The sequence below is a fragment of the Lineus longissimus genome, chromosome 13, assembly GCF_910592395.1.
Source record: "Lineus longissimus chromosome 13, tnLinLong1.2, whole genome shotgun sequence".
Classification (NCBI taxonomy): domain Eukaryota; kingdom Metazoa; phylum Nemertea; class Pilidiophora; order Heteronemertea; family Lineidae; genus Lineus; species Lineus longissimus.
This window is the reverse complement of record NC_088320.1, coordinates 14833185-14854760: the sequence shown is the minus strand read 5'-3', so window position 1 is coordinate 14854760 and position 21576 is coordinate 14833185. Positions and strand designations below refer to the sequence as shown.

The following is a 21576-nucleotide window of genomic DNA, read 5'->3' as shown; positions in this document are numbered from 1 at the left end:
AGTATTGTTCTGCTAATTAGAGTGTGTTGACATGAACCCTATGTTTTGCCGTACGAGAAAGCTCGACATAAGGTCATACTTGAAAAGAAAACATAATATGAAACATGATGACAACATGTTTTTGAATGCAAGACATGCATCTCGCGGAAAAAAATTGTTCTCCCTCTATCATACGACGGCGATTTTCGAAAATGTTTTGGCGCAGTATGATATTCGTCCGCCCTGCCACCTGTTGGTATTCGGTGTGACTATTAATGCAAATAGATAGTGCTGTTTATGCACTGGCGTTACGCTTTTAAAACGGACACAAGTACCCAAAACTAGCCATGCCACCTGTGCATATTTGATGTTACCTCGATATTCTAAGAGCGGTTTCGTCTGCCGCCACCTGCTGATCCGGACCATGATTAATAATGTGAACAAACTGATATTGAAACACAGTGGCAACCCCAACTGTAAGGCAAATGTTTGTCTACAAACAGATGTATTAAAATGCTGTACAAAAAGATGACTGGTGTATAAAAAGCTCACTTATTTGGTGTTAGGCAAACTCGACAGTATCGCGGAATCACTTAGGAGTTGAATAAATTAACACACATATTAGAAGCATACCATGTTTTATTCACTCTCTACTTTACTATGCTATGGTATATGCTAACAGGAACATCAAACTAAACTAACGATTTTCTAAGGCGCCGTTTCCCTAGGACTAAAACATTGGCATGTCTAGCCTTATCATATGACTGGCCATGAACCATTGTACAATTTAGGCTTCTATGCCGGAGAGGATGTTAAGACATCGTTTGACCTAAATTAACAGAGCAGCTGAAATGTTCAAACAGGGTGCCTAGACTTGATTGTTATTTGTTCCATCAAAGATCAAAATGCAGAGTTTTTCGATCTATTTAAATGCCCTGCAGTAAAGGTTTTCTTCCTCAGGAGTTATGCAGTGAATCCCCCCCCCCCCCCCCCCGCGAAACGACAAATCAAATGTAATATTGTGGCGAGCACTGTCAGACAATTCCAGCTGGTGGGTTGAATTTAGTTTGAGATGATCTCGAAGCTTTTGTATAATAGTGTTGATGTGCTACATTATTTCGTTTGGAAATTGTACGCATACAATATCCTTGTCGTTGTCGTCCTTCAGTTGCAATTGCATAACCAAACGTATCTGAAACGAGAAAGATCCAATCAATATCAATTTAGCGGCCTTTAGAAATATGTGGTTGTGGTGGTGGTGGTTGTGGTGCTGGTGGGGGGGGGGGGGGGGTAATTATGCAAAACCCAAAACTGTAGCAGCGTCAATCATATCGTTCTACCGAGTCAAATAACGATTAGAGCTATTGTTATAAACCTGAATATTTTCGCACTTAATTTATTTTCGCATTTCGCGATGAAATCGACCATTGCAACGCATCAGATAGTCAGTTTTATTGATATCAGCATGTCTTATTAATAAAATGTAATGCTTTGAAATTGCTAACGGACACCGGTCACACCAGCACAGATACTGATGTTGTTGAGCCCTTCGGAGTTGGACAAGGCTTACACTGATGGGTGCTGGACTAGCTCTTGAATGTGGGGACTAACGAGAGTAGAGACCACCGTTGATTGGATCAAGTGAATGATCGGAGAAGATTAAATCGAAGTCTGTTATCTCTTTGAAAACTCTGCTGCACATACCATATAGGTGATACAAGGAGTCCACATTTGTTGAGTCGCCTCTGGTGTTGGCTGGAGGGACACGCCGTTAAAATGGCCGATTAGTTGGATTGCATGTGATCAGCCACCTCGATTGTCATTGGCCAGCATCGATTCGCTGGTCCATCAGACCTCAAGGAGGTGGCGACCCTAGACTTCCAAAAAGTCATCGTTCCACAACGTGTCCCTTTTCATAACTGTTAATCTGCACCCTCGTGATATCGACCGTCATGCTACAATTTACCTTTTTCAATTACAATTTACATTTTTCAATTTAGGTAACTTCATTTTGGGATACAAGTTTTCAATACTAATTCGTGAATGTACATAAAATAATTTCAAAACTGCCATGCAAGCTGTGTGCAGACAAATGATAGTGGTTTAGTATGCTTTTTTAGAACTTTGAATTTATTTGAAAATGATTCAGATATACTTTATGTCGCTATGCCCTGATGTTTTTGTCAGATGCTTAAAAACTTACAGCTGGATCCTCCTGAAGTATGTCAAAGGATGTCTTAAAGGTGTATCTTGCTCCCTTCGACATTGGACATGTAACTCCTTGTGTGCATGCGTCCTTATTAGGAAGCTTGAAAGGTACCCAGACGACCACATCTCCCTTCATTATTCCAGTTGCAGTCTTGCTCTGGCTGTCTGGAAATGAATATTAAAAACAATAAAACCGCTGTAGAACATGCGACAAGTTGAAACTGGCAACATTCGTTTTAAGGTCCATCGTAGCCACCATCATTGCGTGACACAATTCGATATAAACGCATGAACAGTCTTGCTCAAATCAATATCAACACCTATTTTTAAAGATTCTACCAAAAAATCGCGACGTCATCGCGAATAGCACCAATACATAAAAAGGGTGGTGCCAAGAAACCACCCATCGCAGTCGAGGCAAATAGCCGGTGAATTTCTTGATGATGGCGTTTCTACTATACTTACACGAAGTGAACACAACCGTTAGAGTTGCTTTTTTTCCTCGCACAAGAAACCCTTGGCGGCCGCCGGGTGTTGCGATGTCTACTGATTCAACCTTACCAGCATTTGACCCTGAAAATAAACAAGGGAAGGTTTTTGTTAATGTCAATTGATTTCAGGAAGATATTACGTTATTGCAATAATTCCTACGCAACGGTATCCAAATTGATTACGTGTATGGGTTAAAGAATCGCAATATACTGCAATCAAGCTAAAAATCATCACTCTACATCACACCTAGAGTATTAGAAATATGCTGGCAGACACCATGGCGCCTGTACAAAAGCTAGGTGTAACAGGCCTATGCAAAACAGACGCATCAAAACCGGCTTAATGGCGTCCTCAGAGTAGGCCTATATCATAATCAAAAAGGGAGATAAAAAGTAGGGAGACGACAAAATCCGTGTTTTTGTAATTGTACGCCGAATTATTGGCACTTTTTACGCTTATTTTTACCATAATTGCCTAAGTTGTGGAGATTATTGCACGGGCTGACAGTGTTGTGTAGCATGTACACCAGAATAGTAAGATGTGGCTTAAAGTGTTCTATAAAGTGACTTAAAATGCAAAAATATACGGCAGACTGTCCGCTATGGTTACAACCTTGCACTGAAGGCCTATGTACAGACATGGGCATAGGCCCACAAATGTGTATGCTAGTTCCAGGAATTAACAGCCAACATGGCAAGAAACAGATATGAACAGCTTGGTGAAATGACATTATATTCATATCACAGGAAGTGTTTCATAAAGTGACTTAAAATGCAGTGATAGGAGACATACTGTCCGCTTTGGTTACACGTGGACACGTACAGTTATGACTGTCCGCTCAGTGCATACTGTAACCATAGCGGACAGTCACACAGGTGCACAGAGGATTCCAAACTCGTTCCTTTCAAATCCTCATGAGTATGGATTGGCCATACGCACCACCATTAAAGGTTAGAAACAATTAAAAGTCCTTCAAAATGAAGTGAATGCCGATTCAAAACCTCAGAGGCTGTTCTCTTGAAAGCAAACAACCGACTCCCACCCTTGAAATTCCTTTTAGATTTCAAGTTCTAGCCAAAATGGTGGTGCCTATGGTCAACCCTTAGGCCCATTGGAAAAGTTTGCTCTAGCAATGACCCTTATTCACGCATTGATAAGGTTTTCGGCAGAGAACAATCAGCTGGTTGGCTTCCTTGCTAGCAAAAAATGCTTTTGTTTCTCATATTGGGAAGATTTATGGACATGAAAGACTGTTTCATTTATTCAATATTTGTTACCGACCCCAAATACATCTTTGATATAAGTAAGCAAGCAACATTCTTCACTTTATTTCATGTTTTAGCTTTCGGACTTGTAAAAATTGCAGCAAAATTCACCCAGTATGTCTTTGCCTATTAAAACAAACGTGTTCTTCCTTATGGGTTGACCGTAAGCACCACGTGCTCTTGCTTGAACTTGAAACCCTAAAGCAGATAGAACTCATTTAAACTGAAGAGATTGCTAATTTCATGGGTCGGAGACTGTTCTTTGTCTTCCAGCGACCAGCCTCCCACATCTTAAATGTGCATTCACTTCACTTTGAAGGAGCTTTTATTGCTTCATGATTTCAACTTCTAGCAATAATGTCGGCTCCTATGGTCAACCCTCAAAATAAGTGTGAAGGATTTTTGCTCACCGCAGTCCTTGAATGGCGTTGACATGCCGGAATCAAACGCCACGAGGGCAAGGAGAACGGGGATTAGCGCTTTCATAGTGTGGAATTAAACGAAGGAGACCAACAGAAGTCTTTCTGACCGCTTGAATGACGAGTTAGTTCAAAGCTAGGCTTTATACATCCTCATATGATGTAATATATGATAAGCGTGGCGTTTGGCGCACCTTGGTTGGCCATTATTTCAATACCATTAATATGGAGGAGAAAGGTTGCGTAATTGCATTGCCAATGAGTATGTTCAGTTGGCAGGTGCATGGCGAACATCATGATTATTATACTCTGGATCTACTTACGTAAGACTGGGCTGGGAGTAGAAAGTCGTCCTGGAAAATGCGTTCAGCCCTGTATTGTTCTGACGGATCATGGTTAAGAATTGGACACTAAATATATATTTTGAAATCTAAACTTGCATCATGCAAACTTGCCCCACTATGCAGGATATCTTTTCCTGTGACATAAGGGCTAAACATTACATGGCAAGATCAACAAGGTTCCAAATGTACCAAGCATGATGCTACAGTTATCAACTTATCATGTGATAAACAATAGCTGATACTTGATGTATGTAGCTATTCAATAATCCTTCATAACCAGAAATGTGTTCCTGAAATGATACTTGTACAAAAGGAGCCTCCCCATCCATGAGGTCTTCTGCAGTGTTGGGACAAGAGATTATAATCATTTTTGGGTGCGTATTTATGTTATCCAGGTCTGATATAAAGAGGGTGCTATGTTCCTCGGGTCCTATTCGATATATTCTCCCTTCCTGAGCGTCAGGGCATTTCACTCTACCAGCTGCGAAGGGAGCACACGTCTGACCCTGCATGGTTGCTAGAGGATGATGTTCCCCGATCGAGTCCGATGTTGACCCCAAGGTGTTTTTTTAGTCTTCAAAAACTTCTTTTTGTCAGGAGTGACTGACATACGTATACCATCAGGATTTTAATTTCCGATTGAACACAGCTCGGAGGGTTAAAATCACTTTCATTGTGTTATGTACCTAAACATTTGAATACTGTTGGTGCAGCCTGTATGCGCGATGTTCGCCTAATTGACATTGATAACAATTCAGGAACGTATTATGTATAACCTGGACTGAATAAATACCGCCAGAGCTGTAGTTAACAGACGCATGCAGAAAAAAACTTATCTTCGCTCACTACTCTAATTAAGCTGCCGTTTTTAAAGCAAAGCAAAATTATTTTTTTCACGACATTTTATCAGTGTGATCTTCTGAACACCAAACGTGGCGTCAGGAGAGCTCAACATCATTTTAAAACTTCTGACGACACAAATTTAGTAGGAGTAAGTGTTCCTTGTCTCAATTTGCTTCAGGACAAGTGCTTTAGATACTTAAAGAAATGGTGCTTCGTTTCCGGAATCATGAGACCTAAAGGTAATGACTTCTGGGAATGAACATTGAATCAACCTCCGTCTTTACGGTGTTATACTATTGCTATTACTAACGGTTTAGTAACCTTGGTGCTAACTTTAGACATGTGGATAAAGATTAGAGGTCTAGAATGGGACGGTGGGGTGGGGGTGTGGGGGAGGGGGGGGGGGGTGATTACAGTGATGTATGAACCGTTCAGCAATATACACAGAAGAGCTGCCTCCAACAATAATCGTTCGATTTCTCGCGTTGTTCAGCATTCAACAAACCGATATCATGTTCCGTATCACCGAAACAGAATACAACATCGATATTATAAAACAATTTCTCCAGTTGCAAGGTGGATATTTATTTTCAAAGGTACGCATCCAGTGTGATTGAATTGAAACTTTCGTAATAGGTTTGCAGAAATATATATTCTCTATTCACATTGTTCTCATTACGTGTCCCATTGACTGATCGGTTGACGAAGAGGGTTATGCTGCGTTTCTATCCATATTCGGTGGTTCTCTGCAGTGGTAGTCCAATTGCTAAAAAGAGTTCGAGTTCACCATCATGGAGGTGTTTACGTCGATCAATATCATAAGTTAAAGGAGGATATTGTGAAGTAATTTCAGATGATGCACAGACAGTCTCATTTGGACAGGATGTGAGAAATTTACAGAGAATTTTGTTCGAACTGTCCAACAGGAATTGGAAATTGGCCAACTTAATGAAAAACGAATAGGCGGCTAAGAGAACTTCGTTAAGTGTTAGTGTTGGAACAAATTTAAATATTTGGCCAACAGAAAATTGGTCTATCGTGTAACCAAGAGCTTCTTTATCCAGGGGTGCCAACTGGTGAACTAGATGTTATAAAAATTAATATTTCATGCTCGTAGATTTGACGGTTAAAACCAGCTGCGATGGCGACAACTAACGAGGCCATTCCTTTCACCATATCCAGAGAGAATGGTACATGTTTGTATCCAATATATCCCTTGATTGGTTTCTATGGTTTGGCGGTTTTCACCGTTAATGTACCATTAACATTAATCATGGCAGTAATTGGCTTTCCAGCAAATATACTTGCAATTATTGGTGTAGGATATGAGCGGCCATACACATCAACGTCGCTGCTGCTACAAGGTTTAGCCGTTGCTGACAGTCTGGTCTTGGTTTCGGTAGTATTTGGCAAATCATTACAAGACTTGTACAACTACACGGGTTTTGGGTTCGAGTATATTTTGTTTCATGCGCACGCATACAGTTATCTCCGCACACTGATTTTCTTTTCAAAGACTACATCCATTTATATCACCATTTGTGTTGCCACTGAGCGATTCATTGTCGATTCACTGTCTGCAGGCCTCTGTGGGCGGCAGCTATATGCACAAAAAGGAATGCCTACATTTCTCTATTCGCGATTTGTTTCGGGGCGTTCTTGTATAGAATCCCCCTGTTCCTCTCATACGGAGTCGCATTCCGTTACAGCCCTTGTTCGCGTACGATCTTGCCTTGGTGGCATTATACTGACTTGTACTTTGACTATTATTTCTTTACCATATACATAGTAAGCCTTCATATCCTTATCAATTCATTGATACCGATAATTAGTCTCACAATCCTCACTGGCTTGATATTATCTAGCCTAAAGCAAGCGGCTACTTCTCATCTCACCAAGAATGACGTACAGCGAGACAATCAAATGAGGATGGTTACGTTTCGGGTGGTGACCGTGGTGGTTATATTTATAACACTGGAGATGCCAGGCGGGCTTTCCGCACTGCTAGGAGCAATTCAATCATACTCAAGTCTCGCTTTAGACATTTATATATATTGGGGAGTTCTCGAAATTTCATACTTTCTGAGCAATTTAAACAGTTTGGTGAATTTCTTTATCTACTGTTCAACGGGCCAACGGTTCAGACAAGCCCTGCGGAGAGTATTTCAGTGTCACCGATGTTAATTAATAATGCCAGATTACACGAGTTTCCGATCTTCTTCTGAAATCTAGGTGGTGACTTTTCTTGCTGCCGACAACAACGAAAATAGAAGCGACTACATCGCACAGTAGCAGTGATTGAAACAAGCTGATTTTGAGTCATATGAAACCTTTTGTTTTTATTGACGTCGAAAATAAAAGCATTCACCTCGCTCTTGGAGCCCCATCTTAAAGGAGTTGGCGGTTTTCTACTTCAACATATTTGCGGTTTTTTTCCAAGTTTTATCAGTACCTAATTTTCTGAAAGCGTTCGAAGTTTTTTTTATATTTAGTTTCAACTCATCCAGTATAACTCATTATTCGTTATTCGAAGCGCGGGAAGCGTCTTCCAGCTGCCCGAGTGCCCCGATGTCGACTTTCAGCTTCGTCCCCGTCATTGCATCTACGCATTTCATCATATAGGAAAGATACAACGTCATAACATCTCTGTGAAGCGACGCGGCTTTTAAAATATCTACATGTATTTCATGGTCACTGTGAAGTGCCACGGCCTCTCCCTGTAATAAAAAAATTGTATTATTTTAGCGTCCCTAAGTTGCGACGCGGCCCCTCTTTGAAATATGGCAGGATCACTGTGAAGCAACACGGCTCCTCTGTATCGTATCGGGTTGTCAAAGTAGTATTGATTTTACATCTCCCAGGCGAGACGTGACAAATACGTTGACTAATTCCATCATATTCAAGTCTCGATATAGACTATGCCAATTTTGGTATTCTTAATATTTCATTCTTTCTGAGCAATTTAAACAGCTTTGTCAATTTTTTCATCTACTGCGCAACGGGCCGGCGGTTTAGACAAGCATTGGAGAAGGTGTTTTAATGCAATCAAAAATAAAATGTGGCAGTGAAATGTCCGTAAATACCCCCTAGCCCACATCATTAGCCTATATAACTGCCGGAGTCAAAGTACGTTGATAAATCAGAGGAGAAAAATAAATTTCATAAAGTGGCATAACTCAAGTGTAAAATTGCTTGTTAGCTAGACTTGGTAGATTTAGTGATAACATCATTAGGCGACTGCGAACGTTTAATGGGATATATGATCACTGCGATGAATGAACCGGTTAGCAATATTCACAAGAACTGCATCTCACAGTAAACTTAAACATTAAAGCGATTTCTTCCATTGTTTAGCATTCAACAAAATTCCGTTTTCACCAAAATCGAACACAACACCGATATCATGAAGTAATTTCTCCAGTTGCAAGGTGGATATTTGTTTTCAAAGGTACACATCTTGTGGGATTGAATCGAAACTTTTTGGGTAGGTTTACAGAAATATACTTTATATTCTCTATTCACACTCTTCCATTACATGTTCCATTGGCTGATAGGTTTACGAAGAGCGTTATGCTGCGTTTCTATCCATATTCGCTGGTTCTCTGCAGTGGTAGTCCGATTGCTAAAAGGAGTTCGAGTTCACCATCATGGAAGTGTTTACGTCGATCAATATCATAAGTTAAAGGAGGATATTGTCAAGTAATTTCAGATGATGCACAGACAGTCTCATTTGGACAGGATGTGAGAAATTTACAAAGAGTTTTGTTCGAACTGTCCAACAGGAATTGGAAATTGGCCAACTTAATGAAAAACGAATAGGCGGCTAAGAGAACTTCGTTAGGTGTTGGTGTTGGAACAAAGTTTAATATCTGGCAAATAATGATGCCTTGTTTTCGATGATAATCAATACCTTGATGAAATCATTTTCTTTGGGTTTTGTTTTATTTAATCGCTCCAGTTAGTCGGCAATATATAAGCCAAAACACAAATGTTTACTGGACGCCGCATGAAAGTTGGGTATTTCATGCAACATTGAAAAACCAGTTTGAATAAGTCAGGTCTTTCTCATTCCATTCACCAAATAAATCTGGATCATGACGTCACCTCGACAAGGCAGTGATACGCAGCATCGACCAGAAGATTAGTTCATCAATTTTGACCTTAACCGAGAGCTTCTTTATCCAGAGAGCCACCTGTCAAAATGCCTGATGGAAACTACAGCCAAAGCTAGTAGCATTGTTTTTGTAAAAATGTGATGATTTGCTCGTAGATTTTAAGGTAAAAAACATCTACGATGATGACAACTGGCGAGTCCACTTTTTTCAGCACATCCATAAAGTGTGGACTATGTTTGTATCCCACACTTTGCTTGATTTGTTTCTATAATTTGGTGTTATTCGCCGTTTACACGCAACGGGGTGATACACATATCGCAGTAACGACCAGAAAATTGGTCTGTCGTGTAACCAAGAGCTTCTTTATCCAGGGATGCCAACTGGTGAACTAGATGTTATAAAAAAAGTAATATTTTATGCTCGTAGATTTGAAGGTTAAAACCAGCTGCGATGGCGACAACCACCGAGACCATTCCTTTCACCATATCCAGAGAGAATGGAATATGTTTGTATCCGATTTATCCCTTGCTTGGTTACTATGATTTTGCGGTTTTCACCGTTAATGTACCATTAACATTAATCATGGCAGTAATTGGCTTTCCAGCAAATATACTTGCAATTATTGGTATAGGATATGAGCGGCCATACACATCAACTTCAGTGCTGCTACAAGGTTTAGCAGTAACCGATAGTTTAGTCTTGATTTCGCAAGTATTTGGTGAATCAATGCAGGCCCTGTATACGGGGTTTTGGTTCGAGTATATTTTGTTGCATGCGCACGCATACAGTTATCTCCGCACAATGATTTTCTTTTCAAAGACTTCATCCATCTATATCACTATTTGTGTTGCCACTGAGCGATTCATTGCAGTCTGCAGGCCACTGTTGGCGGCAGCTTTATGCACTAAGAGGAATGCCTACATTTCGCTATCCGCAATCTTTTTTTGCGCCTTCTTGTATCGAATACCCCTGTTCCTCTCGTACGAGGTGTCATTTCGTTACGACCCTTGCTCACGTATGATCCTACCCTGGTGGAAGTACACAGCTTTGTTCTTTAACTATTACTTCCGCAACACCTACATTAGAGTCATTCATATCATTATTAATTCATTGATACCAATAACGAGCCTTATAATCTTCACTCGCTTGATATCATTGAGCCTAAATCAGGCGACTACTAGACACCTAACCAAGAAAGACGCAGAGCGAGCCAAACTGATTAAGATGGTTACGCATAGAGTGGTCACAGTGGTGGTGATATTTATAATTCTAGAACTCCCGGGCGGGCTTTCCCAAGTACTTGGATTAATTCAATCATATTCAGGTCTCGATATCGACTTTGATGCCTATCTGGGCGTTCTCGATATTTCCTACTTTCTGAGCAATTTGAACAGTTTTGTCAATTTCTTCATCTACTGTGCATTGGGACGACGGTTTAGACAAGCCTTGGGAAATGTATTCAAATGTAACCAAAACTGATATTTGGTTTGGGAGTAGAATGTCAGAAAACAAATGATTTTCTCTCACAATATAGCCATAGCATGTGGTATCTGGACAATAAGAATAAAATAGACCATCATCAATACAATTTCCCGGTATTAGAAAAATAAAACATCATAACATCTCTATGAAGCAACACGGCTCCTCAATGATATACATGTAAGCAACCCGGCTGTCACAGAGGCATTGATTTTTCATCTCCCAGGCGAGATATCACAAATACGTTGACTAATTCCATCCTCTTCAAGTCTCGATATCGACTAGACCAATTTTGGTATTCTCAATATTTCATACTTTTTGAGCAATTTAAACAGCTTTGTCATGTTTTTCATCTACATGTACTGTGCAACGGGCCGTCGGTTTAGACAGGCATTGGAGAAGGTGTTTGAATGCAACAAAAAATAAATATGGCATTGAAATGTCCGTAAATACCCCCTAGCTCACATCGTTAGACCTATTTAGCTGCCGGCGTCAAAGCACGTTGATAAATTAGAAGAGAATAATAGAGTTCATTAGGTGGCCTAATTGAAGTGTGAAATGGCTTGTCACCAAAACCGAACAAAAGACCGATATAGTAATTTCTCCAGTTGCAAGGTGGATATTTGCTTTTAAAGCTACGCATCTAGTGTGATTGAATCGAAACTTTTTGAATAGGTTTGCAGAAATAATGTTCTCTTTTCACACTGTTCTTATCTCGTGTTCCATTGACTGATAGGATGACGAAGAGGGTTATGCTGCGTTTCAATCCATATTCTGTGGTTATCTGCAGTGGTAGTCCGATTGCTAAAAGGAGTTCGAGTTCACCATCATGGAGGTGTTGACGTCGATCATTATTGAATAAGGGGGAAAATTGTGACGTAATTTGAGGTGATTCACGGAGAGTCTCATTTGGAAACCGATGTGAGAAAATTACAGAGAGTTTTGTTTGGAATAGGAAATTGGCCGACTGGATGAAAAATGAATAGACGGCTGAGAGAACTTCGGTATAAGTAAGTGGTGGTGGTTTAACGCGCTGTTTCCAATGTAATCAACACTTTGATGAAGTCGGTTCCATTGGGGTTTGTGTTCTTTACTCACTTCTATTTGTCAGCAAGATATATGCGACTGATATGTTGTCAGCAAGACATAATACAAATGTTCGCCGCATGAAAGCCAGGTATTTCATCCCACATACTATTACAATTAGGATCATCAAGTTGAAATCAAGTATTTTTCACTCGACAAATAAATTCAACAAAATCAACGAATAAAACTTTGTGTGTGCGGAGGCTTGGAGGCTGTTGGCTCGGGGGGGGGGGCATATTACACAATTTCATTGTCCCACGTTAAACATGGATGCGCAGTAGTTCAACGTGCATAGCTGTTGAGCACATGCAAGCATACCGTAGTTTCGAAGTGAGAATTGTCGGTCGACAAGACTGTTCGGCTCATTTAATCATGGGGTTATCGTCCCTCGAATAGCATCATTTCACAGTCTAGTATAAGTGCATTGCGCCGATATTTGATTTCAATGATTGAAGGGCTAAAATACTATGCAGTCATTAATCTGCGTTATATAATACTCTGTAATTTCACTGATTTTTAGCGTTTGGCATTTTCAGTTTCCGCTTTCTACTATTTATTATTCATTTTGCTGTGTGTAGTAATAATGATTCCAATAATTTAAGGTTGCTTATTTTACCAACAGTATTGTTCTGCTAATTAGAGTGTGTTGACATGAACCCTATGTTTTGCCGTACGAGAAAGCTCGACATAAGGTCATACTTGAAAAGAAAACATAATATGAAACATGATGACAACATGTTTTTGAATGCAAGACATGCATCTCGCGGAAAAAAATTTTTCTCCCTCTATTATACGACGGCGATTTTCGAAAATGTTTTGGCGCAGTATGATATTCGTCCGCCCTGCCACCTGTTGGTATTCGGTGTGACTATTACTGCAAATAGATAGTGCTGTTTGTGCACTGGCGTTACGCTTTTAAAAAGGACACAAGTACCCAAAACTAGCCATGCCGCCTGTGCATATTTGATGTTACCTCGATATTCTAAGAGCGGTTTCGTCTGCCGCCACCTGCTGATCCGGACCATAATTAATAATGTAAACAAACTGATAGGGAAACACAGTGGCAACCCCAACTGTAAGGCAAATGTTTGTCTACAAACAGATGTATTAAAATGCTGTACAAAAAGATGACTGGTGTATAAAAAGCTCACTTATTTGGTGTTAGGCAAACTCGACAGTATCGCGGAATCACTTAGGAGTTGAATAAATTAACACACATATTAGAAGCATACCATGTTTTATTCACTCTCTACTTTACTATGCTATGGTATATGCTAACATGAACATCAAACTAAACTAACGATTTTCTAAGGCGCCGTTTCCCTAGGACTAAAACATTGGCATGTCTAGCCTTATCATATGACTGGCCATGAACCATTGTACAATTTAAGCTTCTATGCCGGAGAGGATGTTAAGACATTGTTTGACCTAAATTAACAGAGCAGCTGAAATGTTCAAACAGGGTGCCTAGACTGGATTGTTATTTGTTCCATCAAACTCAGTTTAGTGATGATCAAAATGCAGAGTTTTTCGATCTATTTAAATGCCCTGCAGTAAAGGATTTCTTCCTCAGGAGTTATGCAGTGAATTCACACATGGCAAACGACAAATCAAATGTAATACTGTGGTGAGCACTGTCAGACAATTCCAGCTAGTGGGTTGAATTTAGTTTGAGATGATCTCGAAGCTTTTGTATAATAGTGTTGATGTGCTACATTATTTCGCTTGGAAATCGTACGCATATAATATCCTTGTAGTTGTCGTCCTTCAGTTGCAATTGAAACTCCACACGAATCTGAAACGAGAAAGATCCAATCAATATCAATTCAGCGGCCTTTAGAAATATGTGGTTGTGGTGGGGGGGGGGGGGGTGCGGGCACTTTTCTAACACCTTAACAGTATATCAATTCATTGAAACTAAATCTTAATTATGCAAAACCCAAAACTGTAGCAGCGTCAATCATATCGTTCTACCGAGTCAAATAACGATTAGAGCTATTGGGTGATATGAATAAAGACTAGCAAATGCTTTTATCTAAATCTCCTTGTACATTTACACTAGGCCTTTCTGTACAAAACCGGAGTAAAAGCATTTGCTAGTCTTTATTCATATCACCCAATGTTATAAACCTGAATATTTTCGCACTTAATTTATTTTCGCATTTCGCGATGAAATCGACCATTGCAACGCATCAGATAGTCAGTTTTATTGATATCAGCATGTCTTATTAATAAAATTTAATGCTTTGAAATTGCTAACGGACACAGGTCATACCAGCACAGATACTGATGTTGTTGAGCCCTTCGGAGTTGGACAAGGCTTACATTGATGGGTGCTGGACTAGCTCTTGAATCTGGGGAGTAGAGACCACCGTTGATTGGATCAAGTGAATGATCGGAGAAGATTAAATCGAAGTCTGTTATCTCTTTGAAAACTCCGCTGCACATACCATATAGGTGATACAAGGAGTCCACATTTGTTGAGTCGCCTCTGGTGTTGGATGGAGGGACACGCTGTTAAAAGGGCCGACTAGTTGGATTGCATGTGATCAGCCACCTCGATTGTCATTGGCCAGCATCGATTCGCTGGTCCATCAGACCCCAAGGAGGTGGCGACCCTAGACTTCCAAAAGTCATCGTTCCACAACGTGTCCCTTTTCATAACTGTTAATCTGCACCCTCGTGATATCGACCGTCATGCTACAATTTACCTTTTTCAATTACAATTTACATTTTTCAATTTAGGTAACTTTATTTTGGGATACAAGTTTTCAATACTAATTCAATACTAATTCGTGAATGTACATAAAATAATTTCAAAACTGCCATGCTAGCTGTGTGCAGACAAATGATAGTGGTTTAGTATGCTTTTTTAGAACTTTGAATTTATTTGAAAATGATTCAGATATACTTTATGTCGCTATGCCCTGATGTTTTTGTCAGATGCTTAAAAACTTACAGGTGGATATTCCTGATATATGTTTACTGATGTCTTAAAGGTGTATCTTGTTCCTTTCGACATTGGACATGTAACTCCTTGTGTGCATGCGTCCGGATTAGAAAGGGTGAAAAGTACCCAGACGGACACATTTCCCTTCAATATTCCAACAGCAGTCTTGCTCTGGCTGTCTGAAAATGAATATTAAAAACAATAAAACCGCTGTAGAACATGCGACAAGTTGAAACTGGCAACATTCGTTTTAAGGTCCATCGTAGCCATCATCATTGCGTGACACAATTCGATAACGCATGTACAGTCTTGCTCAAATCAATATCAACACCTATGACTTTCAGGAAAGATTCCACCAAAAAATCACTAGAGTTGTAGAACAGCAAGAACTAAGACTTTCTGGGCTGTTTTCATGTTGATATCTTATCTTGGTTTCGAGCTATCCTGCTTTTTCTGCAAGATGTCAACATGCAATGGATACTAGGCCTATTTCTATTTACCTTTGAAATGTGCCAAAACTTTTACCACCTCAACATGCAGTGTGCCATGTACCACAATATGTAGAGTCATGTGTTAACAAGAAAAGACAAGTTTTAATAGGTTATACCTTTTAGTATTCCAATTATTGCACAACAATTATTCAAACCTCATTCATTGAAGGAGGGACATAATTATCCCATTCATGGGCATACTTTTATTAGGGTTATTGACACCGTTATGAACTGGACAACTGGTCACTTATTACACTTCCACGGCTGTTGAATAGATGTGTTTTAGCACAAATCATAAAGAACACTCTTTGTTAAATCTTGCTGGTAGTGTATAATTATGTTATGTTATGTGGATACAATTGTGTGTGACCAGTTCCTTAGGAGGGTAGCCATGTTCTTAGCTTACAGTGTAGTGAAACAGTTTCAGAAGTCACCACAATGAATTATCCAAGGTTGATATTCAGCCAGAAAAAGTCTGCTATTTCAGAACTAGTGTCAGATATCAACATGAAAACACACCAGGAAGTCTTCTTATTTGCTGTACTACAACACCATTGTTTTTTTGTGGGTTTTTTCAAGAAATAAAAAAGTATTTTTTGGACCTTTTGTAAATTGGCGATTAAATAATGAAGACAATAATGCACTAAATTGTAATCATCATGATCATACAGACAACACCATTTGCGACAACCTTGTGCAAATCGCATTGAAAACGATTGAATAGTTAAGAAGATATCATAAGTTGTAGGTTTTGAGCTACACTGTTCAGTCAACCTCGTCTACCAGTTGTCATTGCCAGCTCCTAAGTTCGATTACATCGACCTCTGGTAATATCTAAAAATAAAAGCTCTCTGACTAGGTAATAAAAATTTGCATACACATCGATGACGTCACTTGATATCGCACGTAATTCAATCATAAAATAATAAACACCAGGACTTCAATTTTGCCTCGGGATATCGTACAGACCTCAATCCAAGCCTTCCCTGGGTTGCTGTCTCGCTGTCGATATCAGTCATATGTCATCGTGTATAAAAATTTGATTGCGAAAATAAGCTATAAATGACATTAATTTGTCTGTGTACAAGTTTTAGCAGGTGTCAAAATATCATGTCAAAATTCACGACAAGGAATTTATTTGTGTGTGTTTGTAACAGGTATACGGTGTCTCCAAAATGCTAAGAAAGGTTCTCAAACTTATAACTAGTTGGTGGGCCTAAAAATGTTTTAAATGTATAGAACCAAAAGTGACACGTGACTGGCAAAGAGACGTGTCATAAATCATACGATCGCCCATAAGACCGCCGGATTAACCCTTAAACGGTCAAATTTCCCCAGGTAAAATTAAAACGTTCGGAAGGTAATTTTGAAAAAGAAAAAAATCATTTCTAATGGTCCTAAAAGGTTACAATGTATATAAAAGTTGGGGAATTTTGCATGAAGTTTCTATTTCTGCAAAGAAAACCTCATATAACCTTGTAAATAAATATTTTGACCCTTTTCGGCCAAAAAAAGTGTCCGCAAAATTTTCATTAATTTTGTCAAATGTAAATTCATGAAAAACAATAATTCAGATGATATTTCTGTAATAAATGTTCATATTCAATTGTATGTAACAGAGAATAAATCGATGTTTCTGTTTTCAGGGCCTATGGCATGGCTTATTTGGATAGGAATTAAAGAGTCCCCAATGTAGATGTTGATGCACAGTGGACCGGCCCCATTTTAGTGGAGGCAGCAAAGATATTCTTAATGGTGAAACGCAATAGAAGATGTGGGCCTTATGGCATTGTGTCGGTGAATAATAGACAACACAGGAATCAACGCGACGTCATCGTGAATAGCACCAATACATAAAAAGGGTGGTGCCAAGAAACCACCATCGCAGTCGAGGCAAATAGCCGGTGAATTTCTTGATGATGGCGTTTCTACTATACTTACACGAAGTGAACACAACCGTTAGAGTTGCTTTTTCTCCTCGCACAAGAAACCCTTGGCGGCCGCCGGGTGTTGCGATGTCTACTGATTCAACCTTACCAGCCTGTGACCCTGAAAATAAACAAGGGAAGGTTTTTGTTAATGTCAATTGATTTCAGGAAGATGTTACGTTATTGCAATAATTCCTACGCAACGTTATCCAAATTGATTACGAGTATGGGTTAAAGAATCGCAATATACTGCAATCAAGCTATAAATCATCACTCTGCATCACACCTAGAGTATTAGAAATATACTGGCAGACACCATGGCGCCTGTACAAAAGCTAGGTGTAACAGGCCTATGCAAAACAGACGCATCAAAACCGGCTTAATGGCGTCCTCAGAGTAGGCCTATATCATAATCAAAAAGGGAGATAAAAAGTAGGGAGACGACAAAATCCGTGTTTTTGTAATTGTATGCCGAATTATTGGCACTTTTTGCGCTTATTTTTACCATAATTGCCTAAGTTGTGGAGATCATTGCACGGGCTGTGTTGTGTAGCATGTACACCAGAATAGTAAGATGTGATAACACGCTCTTGGCTTAAAGTGTTCTATAAAGTGACTTAAAATGCAAAAATATACGGCAGACTGTCCGCTATGGTTACCTGCGTACCTGTGTGATATGGTCAGACTGAGGCACCATTCCACCTACCATCTCCGCTCTGTTATTGCTCCAACTTTGGTGGTCCCTCGCACTAAGTGCAAAACCTTTGGTGACCGTTCTTTTTACAAGTCATCACCGGTTCTATAGAACCAGCTACCTTCTGACATCAGGCTTGCTGGTTCCATAGACATTTCAAAACTCTCCTGAAACAACATCTTTTGAGGGAGTGTTTTGCTTTGTAAAGCGCCTGAGAATTTAAGTTTTTCTTTTAATTCAGCCGCTATAGAAATTCTTATATTCATTCATTCATTCATTACCTCTGTGCACCTGTGTCACCGTCCGCTATGGTTACAGTATGCACTTAGCGGACAGTCATAACTGTACGTGTCCACGTGTAACCAAAGCGGACAGTATGTCTCCTATAACTGCATTTTAAGTCACTTTATGAAACACTTCATGTGATATGAATATAATGTCATTTCACCAAGCTGTTCATATCTGTTTCTTGCCATGTTGGCTGTTAATTCCTGGAATTAGCATACACATTTGTGGGCCTATGCCCATGTCTGTACATAGGCCTTCAGTGCAAGGTTGATTCCAAACTCGTTCCTTTCAAATCCTCATGAGTATGGAATGGCCATACGCACCACCATTAAAGGTTAGACACAATTAAAAGTCCTTCAAAATGAAGTGAATGCCGATTCAAAACCTCAGAGGCTGTTCTCTTGAAAGCAAACAACCGACTCCCACCCTTGAAATTGCTTTTAGATTTCAAGTTCTAGCCAAAATGGTGGTGCCTATGGTCAACCTTTCGGCCCATTGGAAAAGTTTGCCCAAGCAATGACCCTTATTCACGCATTGATAAGGTTTTCGGCAGAGAACAATCAGCTGGTTGGCTTCCTTGCTAGCAAAAAATGCTTTTGTTTCTCATATTGGGAAGATTTATGGACATGAAAGACTGTTTCATTTATTCAATATTTGTTACCGACCCCAAATACATCTTTGATATAAGTAAGGAAGCAACATTCTTCATTTTATTTCATGTTTTAGCTTTCGGACTTGTAAAAATTGCAGGAAAATTCACCCAGTATGTCTTTGCCTATTAAAACAAACGTGTTCTTCCTTATGGGTTGACCGTAAGCACCACGTGTTCTTGCTTGAACTTGAAACCCTAAAGCAGATAGAACTCATTTAAAATGAAGAGATTGCTAATTTCATGGGTCGGAGACTGTTCTTTGTCTTCCAGCGACCAGCCTCCCACATCTTAAATGTGCATTCACTTCACTTTGAAGGAGCTTTTATTGCTTCATGATTTCAACTTCTAGCAATAATGTCGGCTCCTATGGTCAACCCTCAAAATAAGTGTGAAGGATTTTTACTCACCGCAGTCCATGAATGGCGTTGACATGCCGGAATCAAACGCCACGAGGGCAAGGAGAACGGGGATTAGCGCTTTCATGGTGTGGAATTAAACGAAGGAGACCAATAGAAGTCTTTCTGACCGCTTGAATGACGAGTTAGTTCAAAGCTAGGCTTTATACATCCTCATATGATGTAATATATGATAAGCGTGGCGTTTGGAGCACCTTGGTTGGCCATTATTTCAATACCATTAATATGGAGGAGAAAGGTTGCGTAGTTGCATTGCCAATGAGTATGTTCAGTTGGCAGGTGCATGGCGAACATCATGATTATTATACTCTGGATCTACTTACGTAAGACTGGGCTGGGAGTAGAAAGTCGTCCTGGAAAATGCGTTCAGCCCTGTATTGTTCTGACGGATCATGGTTAAGAATTGGACACTAAATATATATTTTGAAATCTAAACTTGCATCATGCAAACTTGCCCCACTTGCATGCAGGATATCTTTTCCTGTGACATAAGGGCTAAACATTACATGGCAAGATTAACAAGGTTCAAAATGTACCAAGCATGATGCTACAGTTATCAACTTATCATGTGATAAACAATAGCTGATACTTGATGTATGTAGCTATTCAATAATCCTTCATTATTTTTGGCATTACCAGAAATGCGTTCCCAGATGATACTTGTACAGAAGAAGCCTCCTCATCCATGAGGTCTTCTGCAGGGTATAATCATTTTTGGGTGCTTGTTTATGTTATCCAGGTCTGATATAAAGAAGGTTCAATGTTCCTAGGAACCTATTCGAAATATTCGAAGCAGTCTCATGATTCTACGTTCTCTCTTCCTGACTGACCGTCAGGGCATTTCACTCTACCAGCTGCGAAGGGAGCTTACGACTGACCCTGGTTATCTACAGGGTGGCCCAGAATTATTTTCCTCGTTACACAATAGAATTCCATTGTGTACCAATTGCGTGAGGAAAAATAATTCTTGGCTACCCTGTAGATGTTGATGTTCCCCGATCGAGTCCGATATTGACCCCGCTGTGTTTTTTTGGTCTGCAAAAACTTCTTTTTGTCACGAGTGACTGACATACGTATACCATCAGGATTTTAATTTCCGATTGAACACAGCTCGGAGGGTTAAAATCACTTTCATTGTGTTATGTACCTAAACATTTGAATACTGTTGGTGCAGCCTGTATGCGCGAAGTTCGCCTAATTGATATTGATAACAATTCATGAACGTATTATGTATAACCTGGACTGAATAAATACCGCCAGAGCTGTAGTTAACAGACGCATGCAGAAAAAAACTTATCTTCGCTCACTACTCTAATTAAGCTGCTGTTTTTAAAGCAAAGCAAAATTATTTTTTTCACGAAATTTTATCAGTGTGATCTTCCGAACACCAAACGTGGCGTCAGGAGAGCTGAACATCGTTTTAATAACTTCTGACGACATAAATTTAGCAGGAGTAAGTGTTTCTTGTCTCAATTTGCTTCTGGACAAGTGCTTTAGATATTTAAAGAAGTGGTGCTTCGTCTGCGGAAACATGAGACCTAAAGGTAATGACTTCCGGAAATGAACATTGAATCAGCCGCCGTCTTTACGGTGTTATACTATTGCTATTACTAACGGTTTAGTAACCTTGGTGCTAACTTTAGACATGTGGATAAAGATTAGAGGTCTAGGATGGGACGGTGGGTCGTGGGGGGGGGGGGGGGGGGGGGTGATTACAGTGATGTATAGACCGTTCAGCAATATACACAGAAGACCTGCCTCCAACAATAATCGTTCGATTTCTCGCGTTGTTCAGCATTCAAAAAAACCGATCACCGAAACAGAATACAACATCGATATTATAAAACAATTTCTCCAGTTGCAAGGTGGACATTTGTTTTCAAAGGTACGCATCTAGTGTGATTGAATTGCAACTTTTTGAATAGGT

At 39.7% G+C, this 21576-nt stretch overlaps 3 protein-coding genes across 5 annotated transcripts in view; 1 reads left to right on the top strand and 2 right to left on the bottom strand.

Annotated features, from left to right (window-relative positions):
* LOC135498016 (NPC intracellular cholesterol transporter 2-like) overlaps positions 1 to 4469 on the bottom strand; it is a 98129-nt gene extending 93660 nt beyond the window's left edge. The window contains exons 1-4 of one of the 3 annotated variants that reach the window (XM_064788128.1): positions 4355 to 4469; positions 2653 to 2760; positions 2183 to 2352; positions 968 to 1171 (exon numbers count right to left, since the gene is read on the bottom strand). In XM_064788128.1, the coding sequence (XP_064644198.1) occupies positions 1088 to 1171; positions 2183 to 2352; positions 2653 to 2760; positions 4355 to 4430 (438 nt within the window). In that variant the 5' untranslated portion in view covers positions 4431 to 4469 and the 3' untranslated portion in view covers positions 968 to 1087. Of the gene's footprint in view, positions 1 to 967; positions 1172 to 2182; positions 2353 to 2652; positions 2761 to 4354 lie in introns of those variants that run through there. The other 2 variants (XM_064788129.1, XM_064788130.1) reach the window with 2 other exon arrangements.
* LOC135498015 (BRCA1-associated RING domain protein 1-like) overlaps positions 1 to 21576 on the top strand; it is a 293715-nt gene that overhangs the window by 970 nt on the left and 271169 nt on the right. The gene's annotated exons all lie outside the window — the stretch shown is intronic.
* Positions 13451 to 19785, bottom strand: LOC135498350 (NPC intracellular cholesterol transporter 2-like). Its single transcript, XM_064788606.1, has 4 exons — positions 19641 to 19785; positions 17613 to 17720; positions 15190 to 15359; positions 13451 to 14025 (listed from the first exon to the last, which is right to left on the bottom strand). Exons 1-4 carry the CDS (start codon positions 19714 to 19716, stop codon positions 13942 to 13944), a joined length of 438 nt encoding a protein of 145 aa, XP_064644676.1. The 5' UTR covers positions 19717 to 19785; the 3' UTR covers positions 13451 to 13941.

Excerpts from the sequence above, each read along its gene's own strand:
- LOC135498350 (XM_064788606.1), bottom strand. The coding sequence starts at position 19,716 with ATGAAAGCGCTAATCCCCGTTCTCCTTGCCCTCGTGGCGTTTGATTCC. Across the intron at positions 17,721-19,640 it reads AACGCCATTCATGGACTGCG|GGTCACAGGCTGGTAAGGTT; the intron begins GTGAGTAAAAAT and ends GTTTATTTTCAG. Across the intron at positions 14,026-15,189 it reads TATATCAGGAATATCCACCT|ATTCGTGTGGAGTTTCAATT; the intron begins GTAAGTTTTTAA and ends TTCTCGTTTCAG.